Raw genomic sequence first — 18,854 nt, 5'->3', positions numbered from 1 at the left:
GATTTTCCTGGACATGTCCGGCTTTTTGGGCTCCAAATCCCCGTCCGGGGGGAAATCCCAAAAAGCCGGACATGTCCGGGAAAATCGGGACATGCGGGCGGCGGTGCTGGGCCGAGGGCGCCGAGCGCACCGAGTGCCGGGGGCCGAGCGCCGGGGGCACCAAGCGCCGGCGGGGCCGGGGACCGGGGGCACCAAGCGCCGGCGGGGCCGGGGACCAGGGGGGCCGGGGGCGCCAAGCGCCGGGGGCCGGCGGGGCCGAGCGCCGGTGGTGCCGGGGACTGGGGGCGCTGAGCGCCGGGGGTGCCAGGGACCGGGGTGCCGGGGACCGAGCGGGGACCAGGGGGGCCGGGGGCCGGCGGGGCCGAGCGCCGGCGGAGCCGGGGGGGTGCTCGGCCAGGGGCCCGGGGGCCGGGCGGTGCTGAGCGGGCCGGCGGGGCTGGGGGGTGCTGAGCGGGCCAGGGGTGTTCCGCCAGGGGCCCGGGGGCCGGTGGGACCAGGGGGTGCTCGGCCAGGGGGCCAGGGGCCGGGACGGGGACCGGCAGTGCTGGGCGGGCCAGGGGTGCTCGGCCGGGGGCCAGGGCCGGTACCCCAGGGCCCGAGCCGACCCAGGCTGGAAACGCCGGGGGGGCTAGCCTGGGCTGCGCCTCCTCCCCACACACCCCCCCTTACCTGCTTCAGGCTTCCTGCGAATCAAATGTTCGCAGGAAGCAGGGGAGGGGGCGGAGTTGGGGCGGGGACTTTGGAGAAGGGGCGGAGTTGGGGCGGCGGGGCGGGGGCGGGGCGGGGGCGGGGCCGGGGCCGGGGCCCGGTGGAGTGTCCTCCTTTTGGAGGCACAAAATATGGTAACCCTATCAGAGCCTGCAGCATTGCACGCTCACTCGCAGCGCTGCAAGCTATTCCCCTCGGAGAGGTGGAGTACATACAGCACTGCGAGAGCTCTCTTGAAGCGCTGGCGGCACGACTACACGAGTACACAGCCCGCGGCAGCGCTGTGAAGTCCCAAGTGTAGCCAAGGCCTTAGTCACAGAGGCATTTCATAGCTGTTCTCCAAAGGCTGGATTGCCTTCATATTCCCTTCAACTTGCTGGTTTCACTCTAGAAAGTCTAGAAAGTTTTGATTCTGGATATCTTAGAGACTTGCATCTCTTGCTACTTAACTGTCACAAAAATTGAGATTAGGTGGGGAACTTTTGCTTACAGCTCCTACATTTGCAAATCTTGATGCTGAAAGGAAGGTGTTCTTGGTGGAGGGCCCTAGACCATCAGCATCCATGTCTGTTTATCTTCAGCGCACTGTGTAAGGCTCATCTATTCATTCAAGCTCTACCCTCAGGGAGATGTGAATATGGGGCATCAAGATCATTTTAGAATTGAGTACATTTAATCTGACACCATCAATAAATGTAATATATTGTTTTTAAATGTTCACTACATATGCTCAGACCCTGCTAGATGGAATATTTTAAAAATAGAAAAACAAACACATTTCTTGGTCTATTGACTGCTGAAGATACTATGTACTGAAATATTGTTTCTTTTTTCCAGAATCACTACATTTATATCCCTTTCTACTAGGCTTGTAGCTACAAAGTGTTTGATGTAATTCACACTCATTCTTATTCACAATTTTTCAACATGTGCTTTCCCTGGCTTGCTATCAGCATTTTTCCATGTGCCATCAGGAGGGTTGACGACATCACAGTTGAAATTCTAGCAGTCTGAGAGTCAAACTCAATCTGTACCTGCAAATTAATTGTATTGAAAAATATCTTTGCTGACACATCTTTTGTTCCATCTGTTCAGTATGCTAAATTCTGTCATTAACTTTTTTTGGAGAGTGTTTACTCTTTTCCTTGCATAAGGAATGCAACCAGTTTTTGCTACTAAAAATAACAGAGCTAGTAATGTGGAGAAAAACATGGTTTAAAAGGTGATTACATATTCTGAGCTGAATTATAGATGCAGCTACACTTTTATAACAAAGTAAAGGTTCAGGATCACTCTATTCTTTCTAAGTTGGGCTCACAGACCAATTTGTATGTTTGAACTGCTAGGAACTATAAAAAGGAAAGACTATATAAATGGCAATACAGTATTTCCTCTTTTTGAGAAAAAAAATGAAACGCAACTGGGATACACAAGCAGAATTTAACTCATCAGCTGCAGAACAATGACACCAAGATTAGAGGAATCAGCTAGGATCATCCCAGGATAGCTGCTAAAAGTGAAACAGTCAAGACCTATTCAGAACACTCCCACCACACCCCAAACAGCTTTAATTTAGATTGTTAAGACTGACTTTTTTTGTGATGGCCAGTAAAGAAAGAGAAAGGATGAGCTTCAGGGTAAGGTAGTGGCCTGGAACTCAAGAGACTTCCTTCCCTGATGAACCAAGGGACACACCCCACCCATGTACTTATTCGTGACCCTGATACTGACTTGGACTCTTTATACATTCCATGGGTGGCATACCCGAGCCCACTTATCCACTGAAGCTTTAAAAAACCCTGCACCCCAATCTGGTTATGTGATATGTATGTATCCCGTGATCCTTGTAATTGATACCTGTAGTCCCTCATAACTCAAGCCAGACCCCAGATGTACAGTACCTTCCCTCTTAACTTGTGTATATTTAATTTTAAACATTAACTTTAATAAAATATTTTCCAGTTCTGCCACAGGCTTTCTATATGACCTTAGGCAAGCCACTTAATCTCCCTGTCCCTCAGTTCCCTATCTGTAAAATAGAGATAATAATTATTAATTTCTCCCACCCTTTGTCTGTCTCGTCTTCGGGGCTGTGACTGTCAGTTAGTATATCCCTCTATAGTGTCTAGCACAATGGATGCTACTGTGATATATATAAAATTATAGCAGTACCCACTGCTAGAGATACGCAGATCAAAAGACAGAAAGCAACATGCCACATGTCATTCTGACTGGGTCAGGGTGAGTGTTCGGTAGTGAAAACAAAATCCATAGCAATTTATGGTATCCACACTGCTCTGTAGGTGGGTCCATTATATTCATAATGCATGACACTTATTTTTCTTCACAACATCATATTTTTACTTGTAAGCTGAGAAAATATGACCTGGAATCTTTAAGACACAATTAAGATGGAAATGCATGATAAGATGTGCACAGAGGAGACTAATTAAACTGACACAAGTCAGACATTTTTCCTGCTGGACTGCAACACACTGTCTTCCAACAGTGGCCAATGCCAGGTGCTTCTGAGGGAATGAAAGAACAGGTAACCATCAAGTGATCCATCCCCTATTGCTCATTTCCAACTTCTGGCAAACAGAACTAGATAGGGGCAAACCCATAAAGTGGGACAATGGCCACTGGGTTGCTGTTGGGGAAGGGTGAACCAACGTGGGTGGGATAAAAACTGACTTCACCATCAAAAAACCAGAAGACAAAGAAAAAGAACCTTCCATTTATTCTTTGAAATCATGATTTTTGTGGGCTGATACATGATCTTTGAACGTTTGGTGAGTGAAATACTGCAAAAATCTCAAACTGACTCCAGACCAAAGTGTGATTGAGGTTAACATAAGAACAGCCATACTGAGTCAGACCAAAGCTCCATCTAGCCCAGTAAGGTGAGGAGTTATTTAAAAACTCTTCTACAAAATGTTCTTCTGAACCCCAAAGGGCCAGCCAAATTGCCAGGTCAATATGAGGCTGGATCATACCCAAAATACCACACTGCCAGCAAAACCTTTAGCATCTAAAACTAAAGGTTTATTATAAAGAAAAAAAGAAAGAACAAGAAAAGAGCTGTTAAATGGCAAAGCAGTCACATACATATAAAGCCTTCAAAGTCCATATATCAGGTTCTTAGCAGTATTGGTGAGTTTGCCAGTTTGAAAGTCCCTCTGGAAGACATTCATAGCTTGGATGGGTCATTCAGTCCTTTTTCCAGAGCTTTGTTTGTAGAAAAGTTCCTCCAGAAGTAAGAAGCAGGATTGAAGACAAAATGGAGATGATGCAGCTGCCTTTTATAGTCTTTTCCCCATGCATCTTGTATTTCCTTTGTTCCAAACACAGGCTGCCCAGCACATGGCCTGGAATCCTTAGAGTTCTGTCCATAGGCATGGCCCTGCATGCCCTGCTGAGTCGTAAGGGGTAGCCCCTGACACTTTCAATGGGTTCATTGTACAGCTGATGTCCCTTGAAGGGCCATCAAGCAGGTTAGGCAGTGCTGATGCCAATCTGTCTGGGGGTGTCATCCAGATGCACAGAACAAGTATGAAATACAGATATACCCTACATATCTATAACTTATAATACAAACATATAAACAAAATTATCATACTTGGTGAATTGTAACATTTTCGCAGATACCTTACACAGCATATCTTGTCAGATTCCTTGCAATTTTATAACATTGGTGTCAACAATATCATAAAGTGTCTCACATATTCCATACAATGTCACATTGTTAACGTAACAAATAACTAAAAGAGCAATGACTTATTGCAATGCTATTTTACCTTGAATGTGTAGAATTATATTATGCAGGTCCCATTGACATGTGCAGAGACTGGATAAATGCTGTCTGAGGTAAGATTTATGGGAAGCTATAAAGTGAACTCTAATTTTTAAATAAAATTAAGAAATGTTGGTGAATTCTAGAGAGTTTAGAAAAATTCTTGCTTCTACTTTGTCTTCTGTTTCTTCAACACATAAATAAGACTAGGAAAAACGGTTAGGACGATCTCTTCTTAAGTTGATATACATTTTTTTTGGTAAAGTTAATAGCCATACCACCGGCCTATGGAATTTGACTAATGAAGCGAACATTTCAGGAAACACATATTCTACCTTTGGCAGTAAACAAATTCTGGACCATTTTCAAATAATTCAAGATACTTGTCACCACAAAAAAAAATTAGCATTTAGTTAGGAACATTAACACCAAATTCTTTATAAACTTTTTCAATACAAGAATCTGACAGCTACTGAAGAAAAAGAGACCAAATATCTATGACTTGCAAGATCTGGGACACTGACAACCCTAACATAAGAAAACCCTAGAGAACAGCTAGTGACAGGTGAACCTCAGATGATTTGCAGGTATGATTTGGATACATATCTATACCTCATTAACCTAAACACTGGGCTGGAAATCTAGTGAGAAAAGGCTCTCTCAGGAGATTAGGAAAATGTATCCATGGCTTACCTGAAAATTTCTTTTCTTGAAGTAATGAGGTCAACAGATCCATGACATTGGGTACTCTGCTCTGTGCAGCCTTAGAGGCAGACCAGAACTGTCAGTCAGAGGCATGGGAGACGAGGCTCCACCTCTGTGAAATGGCCAGGTGAGACACTTCCATAGCGTAGGCAAAACTACTCAAATAGTAGTTATCAATGATCTGCTGTCAAACTGGTAGGGTATATCTATAGCGGGGTCCTGCGGGATACAGTATTTTCATTAATGACTTGGATAATGGAATGGAGAGTATGCTTATAAAATCCGCAGATGACACAAAACAGGGAGGGATTGCAAGCACTTTTGAGGACAGGAATAGAATTCAAAACAATCTTGACAAATTGAAGATTTGGTTTGAATTCAGCAAGATGAAATTCAACAAAGACAAGAGCAAAATACTTCACGGAAGGAAAAATCAAATGCACAACTACAACATAGGGAATAACTAGTTAGGTGATAGTACTGCTGAAAAGGATCTGAGGGATATAGTGGATCACAACTTGAAAAAAACTCAACAATGTGATACAGCTGCCAAAAAGGCTAATATTACTCTGGGATGTATTAACACGAGTGTTGCATGTAAGGCCTCTCGGGTAATTGTTCCGCTCTACCCAGCATTGGCGAGGCCTCAGCTGAGGTACTGTGTGCAATTTTGGGTGTCACACTTTAGGAAAGACATGGACAAACTGGAGAGAATCCAGAAGAAAGCAACAAAAATGATAAAAGGTTAAGAAAACCTGACCTATGAGTAAAGGTCAAAAATTGGGCATATGCAGTCTTGAGAAAAAAAGACTGAGGGGAGACCTGAAAACAGTTTTCAAATATGTTAAGGGATCTTATAAAGAGGATGCTAGAAACCCTGCCCCTGACTGAGCATTTGAGATAGGCCAGGGTCTCCACAAAACAGACACTGATCTTCATGCGGGCAGGTACTCAGTGAGGGAGGTGCAGGAGATGCAGCAGGTGGCTTTCCCTCTCTTAGCCTTCTCTGCCATGCAGCACTCTCTGTGGGTTAGCAAGAACAGAGTCCTGGTGACTGAGGAGAAAAGGAATCCTCCTTGCCAACAATGGCAGACTCTGACAGCCTGAAGATTTTAAGCCTCCCCTGTTCTTTCTCCCCCATCTTGTTCATAATTGCTCTGCAGCAGGGAGAGCTGGAGAGACAGATGAAATCCGGCAGTTTGTCAGAGGTAGAGCCACACCTCTCCTGCCGCTGATTGACAGGTTTGGGCTGCCTCCAAGGCTGCATAGAGCAGAGTACCCCAACATCATGGATCTGTGGACCTCATTACAAATAAAAATTCCATTCTTTCCTATAGTATCTGCCCCAGAAGAGATACTGGTCCATCAAACCTGTTTTCCAATCCCTAGCCATGGCCAATATCTGGTACTTCAGTAGAAGGGGCGGGGAAGAGGTGAGAAGGGGGAGCAGTGCATCCGGTCAAGTGTGGAATGCTCTTTATGGTTACAGCAGGGTGGGTAAAGGCTAAGGCTAGAAGGGGAGGGCGTTCCATCTTAATCCTAGCAGTGATCAGCCCTGAACCATAACATTTAATTATCCTTATCGCTCCCTGTATACCAACAGATGTTATTAACAGTAATAAAATTATTATCCCTTTCCAAAATCAAGATGCAGTAACACAGGAATATAGGAACTACCTGACTGAACCAGACCCATGATCCATGCAGTCCAGAAGCTTGTCTCCAACAGGAGCCAGCACCAAGATGCTTCAGAGGAAGATTCATGAAATTCCACAGTAGGCACATGTAGAATAATCTATGGTTCCCTGCTCCCTGCAAAGATCTCATTCTAATCCCTAGTAAAGGTTGGTTTAAACCATGAAGAATGAAGTTTTATATCCCTTCCAAAAAAATTTTTAGCCTATCAGTACTTGACTGTGACCACTTATGGCAGTGAATTCCAGGCTGATTATATGTTATTAAATATATAAATACAGCATGGTTGGTGAATGAAGAACCAAAAAATATCATCAACTTACCTCTCGTTCTTGCAATACAGGGCAAGGTAAAAAGGAGGGACTGGTCAAGTTTAACTCAGTGTAATTCTGAATATCTCAAGTTCTCACAGGTGACATTATTCTAGGCTTTGTGGTTTCTCATTACATGCAATTCTCACCAGACCACTATCCAGCTCTTTGTTCTGGCTGCCTTGTAAATACCAGAAGAACAGTTTCCCTGGCTGTACTTTGTTAATACATTTCTAACCAAAACCAGACAAGAAGAGATGCATTAAAAAGCGAGTTAACTTTTCTATCAACCACATAAAAGTTCCACTGAAGCTTGGATGAACATTTGGCTTGGTTGTTATCCAGCGGCTTCAAGTCAATGCTTACCTTACAAATCATCAAGGTCTTGGCCCCAAGTCGAGCAGCCTGGATGCACTGATTGGCTCCTTTCCCCCCAAAACCAATGAAAAACTTATGTCCATGGATAGTTTCTCCAGCTTTTGGCAGACGAGTGGTAAGGCTATTGCAATTAAAAAAAAAAATTTACATATATTAGTAACTGATAGGTCAAGAGTTGTAAAAATAAGAGTTACATTGATACAATCCTAAGTGGCACCAATGTTCAAGTTGGTGCTACAGCAGGAGGTAGTGATGAGTTAGCTTTTCATTCAATAAATCACAAAAACTGACGATATGTGAGACCCGTTAGGTTATCTAGGTCATCCTGTACCCATGCCAGGTTGTTTCCTATCATATTTTATTAATGCTTTGTCCAATCTAGTTTTAGGAGTGCTAAGCAAAGGAGAAACTGTTTTTTTGTCACAAATTTGTACATCACCTAGGACAATGAGCATAGGCGTGCACACGGGGTGTGCCGTGTGTGCACAGGCACACCCTAATGCAGGGGTGGGCAAATGGCTCCACTTTCCCGGCAGCAGCAAGCTGCCGGCCCCTCCCCCACATTCGCAGGCTGGCTCCCGCCTGCCACCCCCCTCCGCGGGTCTCCCTCCCGCCTGCCTCCCTCCCCCCCATGGGTCTCACCTGCCACACACGCCCCCCGCGAGTCTCTCTCTCCCCCCCCCCCGAGTGTCCCTGCCTGAAAGAAAGCAGCCTGCGCCTCTCCCGTGCCTGCTTGCGTAGCACATTCCTGCTCAACTGCTGTCTGCTGTCCCAGGGTCCTAGTGCCCCCCATCCCCTATTGGCAGGGCAGGCTGCCCTTACCTTGCCCTTCCGCCCTAGCCCTGACCCTCTCCAATGCCCCAAACCCCTCAACCCCAGCCCTCATCCACCCTAATCCTCTGCCCCAGCTCTGAGCCCTCTCCTGCATCATGAACCCCTCATCCTCAGCCCCACAGCCATCACCTCTGCACCCCCTCCTATCCCCAAACTCCCTCCCAGAGCATGCACCCTCTCCCCCTCCTATGCCCCCACCCCAGCCCAGAGCCTGCACCCAAACTCCGTCCCAGAGCCTGCACCCCTCACCCCCTCCTGCACACCGACCCCCTGCCCCAGCCCGGAGCCTGCACCCAGCACCCAAACTCCATCCCAGAGCCTTAGGCAGGTGGAGGGCGGATACGAAGGGGCGGCACCCAGCTGCTATTGGGGTGGCACGTCTGGGTCTTCAGCGGCAATTTGGCAGCAAGTCCCTCTCGGAGCGAAGGACCTGTCGCCGAATTGCCGCTGAAGAGTGGAGTGGCACGATCATGCTGCCACGGCTTTTTTTTTTTTGCTGCTTGGGGCGGCAGAAAACCTGGAGCTGGCCCTGGTTGGATAAGGGGTGGGGGCAGTCAGGGGACAGGGAGCAGGGTGGGTTGGATAGGGGGTGGGATCCCAGGGGGGTGGTTTGGGGTAGTGGGTCTCTGGAGGGGGCAGTCACAGAGCAGGGGGGGTTGGATGGGGCCTGGGAGTCCCAGGGTCTGTCAGGGGTGGGGGATGGATAGGGGTCAGGGCAGTCAGGGGACAGGGAGTAAGGAGGGTCCTGGGGAGACAGTTAGGGTGGGGAGATCTCTAGAGGGGTTGTCAGGGGACAAGGAGCTGGGGGGTTGGATGAGTCGGGAGCTCAGGGTGGCTGTCAGGAGGCAGGGGTGTGGAGATGGGTTAGGGCAGGCAGGGAGCAGGGGGGGGTTGTATGGGTCGGGAGTTCTAGGGGTCCTTTCAGGGCGCGGGGAGCGGTTGGATAGGCATGGGAGTCCCGGGGGCCTGTCTGGGGCCAGGGGTGTGGATAAGGGTCGGGGCAGTCAGGGGATAGGTAGGGGATAGGATCCTAGGGGTGCAGTCAGGGGACAAGGAGCAGGGAGGCTTAGATGGGGGTGGGGTCCTGGGGGGCAGTTAGGGGCAGAGGTCCCAGGAGGTGGTAGTCAGGGGACAAGGAGCAGGAGGGGTTGGGGGTTCTGAGGGGTGCAGTCAGGGGGTGGGAAATTGGAAGGAGTAGATGGGGGCAGGACAGGGGCAGGGCTAGGGCAGGCCTCCCTGGGTGCACACCCTAATGAAATGTGCTGCGCACGCCTATGACAATGAGGTCCTGGTCCATGACTGGGATCCCTAGGAGCTACTACCATATAAATAAATAAAACAACAGCTATCACTGTTAAGAAGTTTTACCCTGATATTCAGCCTAAGTTTTCATATTGTTAATTTCATCTCATTACAGCTAATTATACCTCCTTTGACTAACCTAGAGTAATTTTTCTCTCACATTGGTATTTATACCCTTCAGAGAGTTATAGATCATTATCATGTCCGACCACCTCTTAGCTGCCATCCAGACATGCTGTACATATTTATTTCTTTTAATCTTTCTTTGTAAATTACACCTTCCAGCCACCTAATCTTTTTTTTCTTCTTTGCATTCCCTCCAGTTACATCTTCATGGGACTGGGTGCTCTGAACTGAATGCACTAGTACAGGTGCAGATTCACCAGAGTTGTAGTCAAGATAGTCTGGAATCATTCTATTTTGAAAAGATGTATTTTGTTAACCCTAGCAGATTTTTTGACTACTCCAAGAAAACAAATGAATAAATCACCTCTATTCTTGTGTAAAAATTCACCTGAATTCATAGGGCTAGTCTCCCTATGTCCGTTGTATTCATAATAAATACAGTTTACAGAGGTTATCCTATACCATGGCAGAGCAGCATTTGGTCATATTATTACCCAAAATTCTGCTTCTTTGTGGCAGTGAATACCAAACACAACGTTCAAAAATTAGAATATATTTTACCTCCTAGACTACCACAAATGCAACAAACCCAGCACCTGTTAGGAGAGCATGCCTTTTGTCACTCAACAGCAACTCATTCAGGTACCTGAACGCTTGCGCTGGCAAGCTCCAAAAGATGGTTTGAAGGCTGGTGGCAAAAAGATGCTCAGAGGGGAAGCTATGAAGTAGGGAAAGAGGAAGGTTCAGAGCTTTAGCAAGAATACAGTGGAACCTTCCCCAAGGAGGAGCAGAATACCTGTGGCTGTTTGTAATTACAGAGCATTAAAGCATGTTCAGCCAAGTAGATCTCACCACTGGCTGAACATCCCTAACCCTTTCACCTGGAAGAAAGTTGAAATGGGACAGCTCTGAACTAGATTCACAGATTCTAGGACTGGAAGGGACCTCAAGAGGTCATCGAGTCCAGTCCCCTGCCCGCATGGCAGGACCAAATACTGCCTAGACCATCCCTGATAGACATTTATCTAACCTACTCTTAAATATCTCCAGAGATGGAGATTCCACAACCTCCCTAGGCAATTTATTCCAGTGTTTAACCACCCTGACAGTTAGGAACTTTTTCCTAATGTCCAATCTAGACCACCCTTGCTGCAGTTTAAGCCCATTGCTTCTTGTTCTATCCTTAGAGGCTAAGGTGAACAAGTTTTCTCCCTCCTCCTTATGACACCCTTTTAGATACCTGAAAACTGCTATCATGTCCCCTCTCAGTCTTCTCTTTTCCAAACTAAACAAACCCAATTCTTTCAGCCTTCCTTCATAGGTCATGTTCTCAAGACCTTTAATCATTCTTGCTGCTCTTCTCTGGACCCTCTCCAATTTCTCCACATCTTTCTTGAAATGCGGTGCCCAGAACTGGACACAATACTCCAGCTGAGGCTTAATCAGAGCAGAGTAGAACGGAAGAATGACTTCTCGTGTCTTGCTCACAACACACCTGTTAAAACATCCCAGAATCATGTTTGCTTTTTTTGCAACAGCATCACACTGTTGACTCATATTTAGCTTGTGGTCCACTATAACCCCTAGATCCCTTTCTGCCATACTCCTTCCTAGATAGTCTCTTTCCATTCTGTATGTGTGAAACTGATTTTTTCTTCCTAAGTGGAGCACTTTGCATTTGTCTGTGTTAAACTTCATCCTGTTTAACTCAGACCATTTCTCCAATTTGTCCAGATCATTTTGAATTATGACCCTGTCCTCCAAAGCAGTTGCAATCCCTCCCAGTTTGGTATCATCCGCAAACTTAATAAGCATACTTTCTATGCCAATATCTAAGTCGTTAATGAAGATATTGAACAGAGCCGGTCCCAAAACAGACCCCTGTGGAACCTCACTTGTTATACCTTTCCAGCAGGATTGGGAACCATTAATATCAACTCTCTGAGTACGGTTATCCAGCCAGTTATGCACCCACCTTATAGTAGCCCCATCTAAATTGCACTCGGAGAGACCAGAGTGGGATCAAAGGTGTACCTAGTCCTGAACTGTGACACCTGTTTCCAAGGAGATGGGAGTGGAAAGACAGGGTGAAGAAGTGGAAGGGTTCCAGCTATTTTAAACAAAAATACATAGATTTTTTAAAAATCAATCAACAGATGGGTTATGAAGTATTGAAATAAAGTCAGCATTTACAAATGATTGCCACCCAGAGGCATGTGACATTCTGCAGTGTTTTCCTATACTGCGAAGAGGGGATAACTGCAAGATCTCAAATACCCTTGTGTAGTTAATGTGGGTGCATGCTGACTTTTAATGGCAACCATTACAATTGACTGCTACTTGCACTGATTCATGTGTCATCAGAACAATGCCTTGTAGGGAACCAAAATATTGATGGCTGTGGAACTGAGCATGTCTGTGTTTTGCAGCTTTCAAAAGACTCCCGTTGTGACATCATCATAGGTAAGTGCAGGCAACCTTCTAAAGCTATATGTCATTTCATAATGAACAGTCATTTCACTCAACTTTGAAATTAGATCAAGAAAGCGTGTATCCACTGCTAATTCACTTTCATTCCTGAAGACTTTTCCAGGAGACTGGGATTTATTCTAGATATGATTAGGCTCAACATAAGCTACGATATATTTAAACAAAGGTCTGTAACCACAGTTTCCCAACAGAAGTTAGTTAGTAGCCCTGCTCTCTGAGTTCATGCACACTTTCCAAGAAGCAGACTTCCATATATATTCTTGATTTAACAGTGATCAGAGCTGTTCTTCTCAGTCACACTGGTCTAAATCAGAAGTAACTCACAATTAAGTCAATAGAACTAAACTTGTGTGAAACCAGGGTAAGTAAGATGAGAATCCAGGCCTCAGTGTTTAAAGCAGCATAGCATAACTAGTGCCTGTGGGAAGCAACCAGCTCGCTTAATATGGGAAGATGACCTTTGTTGTTGTTGATGAGAATGTGCAACATGAAGACCAAAGATCAAGCTAGAACAGTGAATTACAATTATGCAATTTTACAAATAGTCCAAGCAAATTAGGTAAAAATATTCAGCTAGTTCTAAGTAATTCACTATAAAAAACTGATTTGTCTTCAAAGAATTATATCTGATCATTTAGGACACTTCTCCACTTCAAACCTATTATTAAACACATTCACAGTACTAATCTATATATATAGATCTGGAGGTTTCACTTTTACTGAAACAGGTATTCAATCAAAAGAAACATTGTTCTAATGTAATGCTATTATCTTGTCATTTAATTCTGCAATGATAAGTGAATACTAGATTTTGATTATCATCAGACAATCTTAACATGCAATTCAGGCTTCTGTTATGAACAGGCAATGATGAGTAATCTGTATGATTAAGGAACCATATGAGTTCTTAGGTTATTGATGGTGCCACAAAGAGTACTCATAATACCTTAAAAATGATGAAACAGCTAATGTTACTAAAAAAACTAGGCTAAACAAGTTAATTAGAAAAACTATTATACCAACTTTCAGGATGGTTATATACAATGTTTTGTAACGCAATTTACAACTTTGACGTAACTTGAAAACATTAAACTAGATAGCAAATGGATTTAAGTGGAAAACTGAACAGCCTACATCTTAGCTTATGGAGCAATTACTGCTCAATTCTATGAAGAATAAATGCTACATATTGCACAGCAACTACATACTGAAACCTTACATGCCACAGATAACAATGTCCAGTTCTGACATATTTCCCCATTCAATAAAATAAAATTGTAAAATACATAACACGTGTTTTGCAAATTATGTGCTTAATAATTATATCATTTCACATTTATGGAGCACCAAGATCCCGAAATGCTTTACACGCAACAAGTAGAGGAATCAGTTAACTTATCACTGAAATACAATCTGTTCTTGGACAAGATGCAGCAGGTGTTTAATGGTATACAAGAACAATTCAGTTTTGGACAGGAAATGAAGAATACCATATTAAATTGAAAATTCAGAGGATTTAGTTAGGCAGAATGAAAGTACATAAATTAGAATTTCTCTTCTACTATGTAAGGTTCCATGAGGTCTTAAAAGGTATGAATGGTTAGCATTTTTAAAAAAAAATAAACATCACAGGAAAGATGGTATTGCGAACACTACCTCAATACCTTGCTGCGGGCACTGGTTCAACACTCTCTCATAGGGAAAAGTTCTACCTGTTGAGTCATTAATGCCACTTTCCATGATATTCTGGATTTTCTTTGAAGAGCTCCCATCCAAATAGTGGTGAGACCATAGCCAAAGATAGAAAGACTAAGGAGTGGGGGGTGGCGGGGAAGCCATGCTTGCATAGATCTGTTTTTAAATTAATCAAGCTGTAAGGTTTTACTTCTAAATAAAGCTTGAAAATTAATTTGCTAATGTCTGCTCATGGCTTTTAATATGTAAAGTAATACAAGTGCTACATATTAAGTATTATCAAACAAATACAGTATATATACATTTTACTTTTAAAATTACATGTTCTTAATAGGCAATTTAGAGGGGAACGAGAGATTTTCATGTCCACTTAGGGTATGTCTACACTACGAAATTAGGTCGAATTTATAGAAGCCGGTTTTATAGAAATCTGTTTTATACAGTCGATTGTGTGTGTCCCCACATAAAATGCTCTAAGTGCTCTAGTCGGCAGACCGCGTCCACAATACCGAGGCTAGCGTCGACTTCCGGAGCATTGCACTATGGGTAGCTATCCCACAGTTCCCGCAGTCTCCGCCGCCCATTGGAATTCTGGGTTGAGATCCCAATGCCTGAATGATGCAAAACAGTGTCGCGGGGGGTTCTGGGTACATGTCGTCAGGCCCCTCCCCCTCCGTCAGAGCACCGGCAGACAATAGATTCGCGCCTTTTTACCTGGGTTACCTGTGCAGACAACATACCATGGCAAGCATGGAGCCCGCTCAGATCAGCTCACCGTCACCATATGTCATCTGGGTGTCGGCAGACGTGCTACTGCATTGCTACACAGCAGCAGCAGCTAACTACCTTTTGGCGGTAGACGGTGCAGCATGACTGGCAGCAGTGGGGCTGGCGGCCGTAGGGCTGCATTGCACCAGCCCCTTGCCTTGGCTGTCAATCATGGGCACCTGGGCAGACATGCAACTGTCTCGATGATGATGGCTATCAGTCGTAGTATGCTATTTTCTGCCAATCGCCCAGTATTTTCTGCTAAGCACCCAGAAGAAGCCGAGGGCGTGGGGCTGGCAGACGTGGGGCTGCATTGCTACATAGCAGCAGCCCCTTGCCCTTTGGTAGAAGATGGTATATTACGACTGGTATCCGTCGTTGTCGTACTGCAGTGGCTATCAGTCATGCTGCACCGTCGGCTGCCAGCTTAAGATGTAAAAAATAGATTTGTTCTGTATTCATTTGCTTCCCCTTCCTCCGTGAAATCAATGGCCTGCTAAACCCAGGGTTTTGAGTTTAATCTTTGTGGGGGGCCATTCTGTGTGACAGTTGTTTGTGTTTCTCCCTGATGCACAGCCACTTTTCTTGATTTTAATTCCCTGTACCTGTACGCCACGTCATCACTCGGCCCTCCCTCCCTCCCTCCTTCCCCTGGTCCGTCAGATACTAGTTTCGTGCCTTTTTTCAGACCAGGCGCCATAGCTAGCACTGGGATCATGGAGCCTGCTCAGATCACCGCGGCAATTATGAGCACTAAGAACACCACGCGCATTGTCCTGGAGTATATGCAGAGCCAGGACATGCCAAAGCGAAACCCGGACCAGCCGAGGAGGCAATTGCAGTGCAGTGACGAGAGTGATGAGGAAATTGACATGGACATAGACCTCTCACAAGGCACAGGCCCCAGCAATGTGGAAATCATGGTGTTACTGGGGCAGGTTCATGCCATGGAATGCCAATTCTGGGCACGGGAAACAAGCACAGACTGGTGGGACCGCATCGTGTTGCAGGTCTGGGACGATTCCCAGTGGCTGCGAAACTTTCGCATGCATAAGGGCACTTTCATGGAACTTTGTGACTTGCTTTCCCCTGCCCTGAAGCGCCAGAATACCAGGATGAGAGCAGCACTCACAGTTGAGAAGCGAGTGGCGATAGCCCTGTGGAAGCTTGCAAAACCAGACAGCTACCGGTCAGTCGGGAATCAATTTGGAGTGGGCAAATCTACTGTGGGGGCTGCTGTGATCCAAGTTGCCAGGGCAATGAAAGACCTGGTGATATCAAGGGTAGTGACTCTGGGAAACGTGCAGGCCATAGTGGATGGCTTTGCTGCAGTGGGATTCCCAAACTGTGTTGGGGCCATAGACGGAACCCATATCCCTATCTTGGCACCGGAGCACCAAGCCACCGAGTACATAAACCGCAAGGGGTACTTTTCAATGCTGCTGCAAGCCCTGGTGGATCACAAGGGACGTTTCACCAACATCAACGTGGGATGGCCGGGAAAGGTACATGATGCTCGCGTCTTCAGGCACTCTGCTCTGTTTCGAAAGCTGGAGGAAGGGACTTTCTTCCCGGACCAGAAAGTAACCGTTGGGGATGTTGAAATGCCTATCGTGATCCTTGGGGACCCAGCCTACCCCTTAATGCTATGGCTCATGAAGCCATACACAGTCAGCCTGGACAGGAGTCAGGACCTGTTCAACTACAGGCTGAGCAAGTGCTGAATGGTGGTGGAATGTGCATTTGGATGTTTAAAAGCGCGCTGGCGCAGCTTACTCAGCTCAGACCTCAGCGAAAAGAATATCCCCATTGTTATTGCTGCTTGCTGTGCGCTCCACAATATCTGTGAGAGTAAGGGGGAGACATTTATGGCGGGGTGGGAGGTTGAGGCAAATCGCCTGGCCGCTGATTACGTGCAGCCAGACACCAGGGCGGTTAAAAAAGACACATTTTAGAGAACAATGGGTACATTCTTTCACGTTAAATTTTGCTGTTCACATTACACAGCACATGTGCTTTCATTACAAGGTCACATTTTTCCTCTTATAGTGAGGACCTGCCGGTTTCGTGTGAGAGATCACTCACGCAGTGCCAGGCAACAGATTTCGGCTTGCAGGCAGCCATGGTAAGCCACAGTTTTTTGGCTTTTTTAACCTTCTTAACATGTGGGAATGGTTTCAAACAGCAGCGCCCTCATTTCCCATATCAAGCATGAATTGGATTGGCCATTTAAAATGGGTTTGCAATGTAAAAGGAGGGGCTGCGGTTTCCGGGTTAACATGCAGCACAACCCCAACTAATCCCCCCACACACACACACCCAATTTTCTGGGATGATCACTTCACCCCTCCCCCCACTGCGTGGCTAACAGCGGGGAACATTTCTGTTCAGCAGAGCAGGAACGGGCACCTCTGAATGTCCCCTTAATAAAATCGCCCCATTTCAACCAGGTGACCGTGAATGATATCACTCTCCTGAAGATAACAAAGAGCGATAAGGAATGAATGTTGTCTGCATGCCAGCAAACACTGGGACCATACGCTACAATGCTTTGTTATACAATGATTCCAGACTATGTGCTACTGGCCTGGTGTGGTAAAGTGTCCTACCATGGCGGACGGGATAAGGCAACCCTCCCCAGAAACCTTTTGCAAAGGCTTTGGGAGTACATGAAGGAGAGCTTTCTGGAGATATCCCTGGAGGATTTCCGCTCCATCCCCATACACGTTAACAGACTTTTCCAGTAGCTGTACTGGCCGCGATTGCCAGGGCAAATTAATCATTAAACACGCTTGCTTTTAAACCACGTGTAATATTTACAAAGGTACACTCACCAGAGGTCCCCTGTGTGCCCTCAGGCTCTTGGGTGAGTTCGGGGGTTACTGGTTCCAGGTCCAGGGTGACAAACATATCCTGGCTGTTGGGGAAACTGGTTTCTCCGCTTCCTTGCTGCTGTGAGCTATCTACATTACCTCCATCCGCATCTTCCTCGTACCCCAAACCCTCTTCCCTGTGTGTTTCTCCAGTGAGGCAGTCATAGCACACGGTTGGGGTAGTGGTGGCTGCACCCCCTAGAATGGCATGCAGCTCCGCGTAGAAGCGGCAAGTTTGCGGCTCTGCACCGGACCTTCTGTTTGCTTCTCTGGCTTTGTGGTAGGCTTGCCGTAGCTCCTTAATTTTCACACGGCACTGCTGTGCGTCCCTGTTATGGCCTCTGTTCTTCATGGCCTTGGAGACCTTTTCTAATATTTTGCCATTTCTTTTACTGCTACGGAGTTCAGCTAGCACTGATTCATCTCCCCATATGGCGAGCAGATCCCGTACCTCCCATTCTGTCCATGCTGGAGCTCTTTTGCGATCCTGGGACCCCATCACGGTTACCTGTGCTGATGAGCTCTGCGTGGTCACCTGTGCTCTCCACGCTGGGCAAACAGGAAATGAAATTCAAACGTTCACGGGGCTTTTCCTGTCTACCTGGTCAGTGCATCTGAGTTGAGAGTGCTGTCCAGAGCGGTCACAATGAAGCACTGTGGGATAGCTCCCGGAGGCCAATAACGTTGAATTCCGTCCACACTACCCCAATTCCGACCTGCTAAGGCTGATTTTATCGCTAATCCCCTCGTCGGAGGTGGAGTAAAGAAACCGGTTTAAAGGGCCCTTTAAGTCGAAAGAAAGGGCTTTGTCATGTGAACGTGTCCAGGCTTAATTTGATTTAACGCTGCTGAAGTCGACCTAAACTCGTAGTGGCCTCAGATACATCATTATTTAAAGTGAACACCAATTGCACTATAAGACAAAAAAAATCCAAGCATTCTTCTTGAACCACAAAGTGAGTAGAATTTGACATAGCTAGTCATCTGGCATGCTGTGATTCCTGCTTATTTTGTCAAACGTTACTGTTTCATTTCTCCACTCTGCTTCTCCTTCTGTTTGTTGTAATTACTTACTGTCTGCGATGTTGTACTTTGTATGCACGTATTTTGGGGCAGGGACTGCCATGCTACTTTATTATACATTTGTACAGTGCCTAGCACAATGGGATCTTGGTC

The 18,854-nt window shown here is 46.0% G+C and overlaps 1 protein-coding gene across 2 annotated transcripts in view; it reads right to left on the bottom strand.

Moving 5' to 3' along the window:
- RBKS (ribokinase) overlaps window positions 1-18,854 on the bottom strand; it is a 101,994-nt gene that overhangs the window by 63,153 nt on the left and 19,987 nt on the right. For both annotated transcript variants that reach the window (XM_054021618.1, XM_054021620.1), the window contains exon 2: window positions 7,579-7,711. In XM_054021618.1, the coding sequence (XP_053877593.1) occupies window positions 7,579-7,711 (133 nt within the window). The remainder of the gene's footprint in view (window positions 1-7,578; window positions 7,712-18,854) is intronic.

This window comes from Malaclemys terrapin, chromosome 3 (genome assembly GCF_027887155.1).
Source record: "Malaclemys terrapin pileata isolate rMalTer1 chromosome 3, rMalTer1.hap1, whole genome shotgun sequence".
Taxonomy (NCBI): domain Eukaryota; kingdom Metazoa; phylum Chordata; order Testudines; family Emydidae; genus Malaclemys; species Malaclemys terrapin.
The sequence above is the reverse complement of the archived record's forward strand: the minus strand, read 5'-3'. Positions and strand labels throughout refer to the sequence as shown.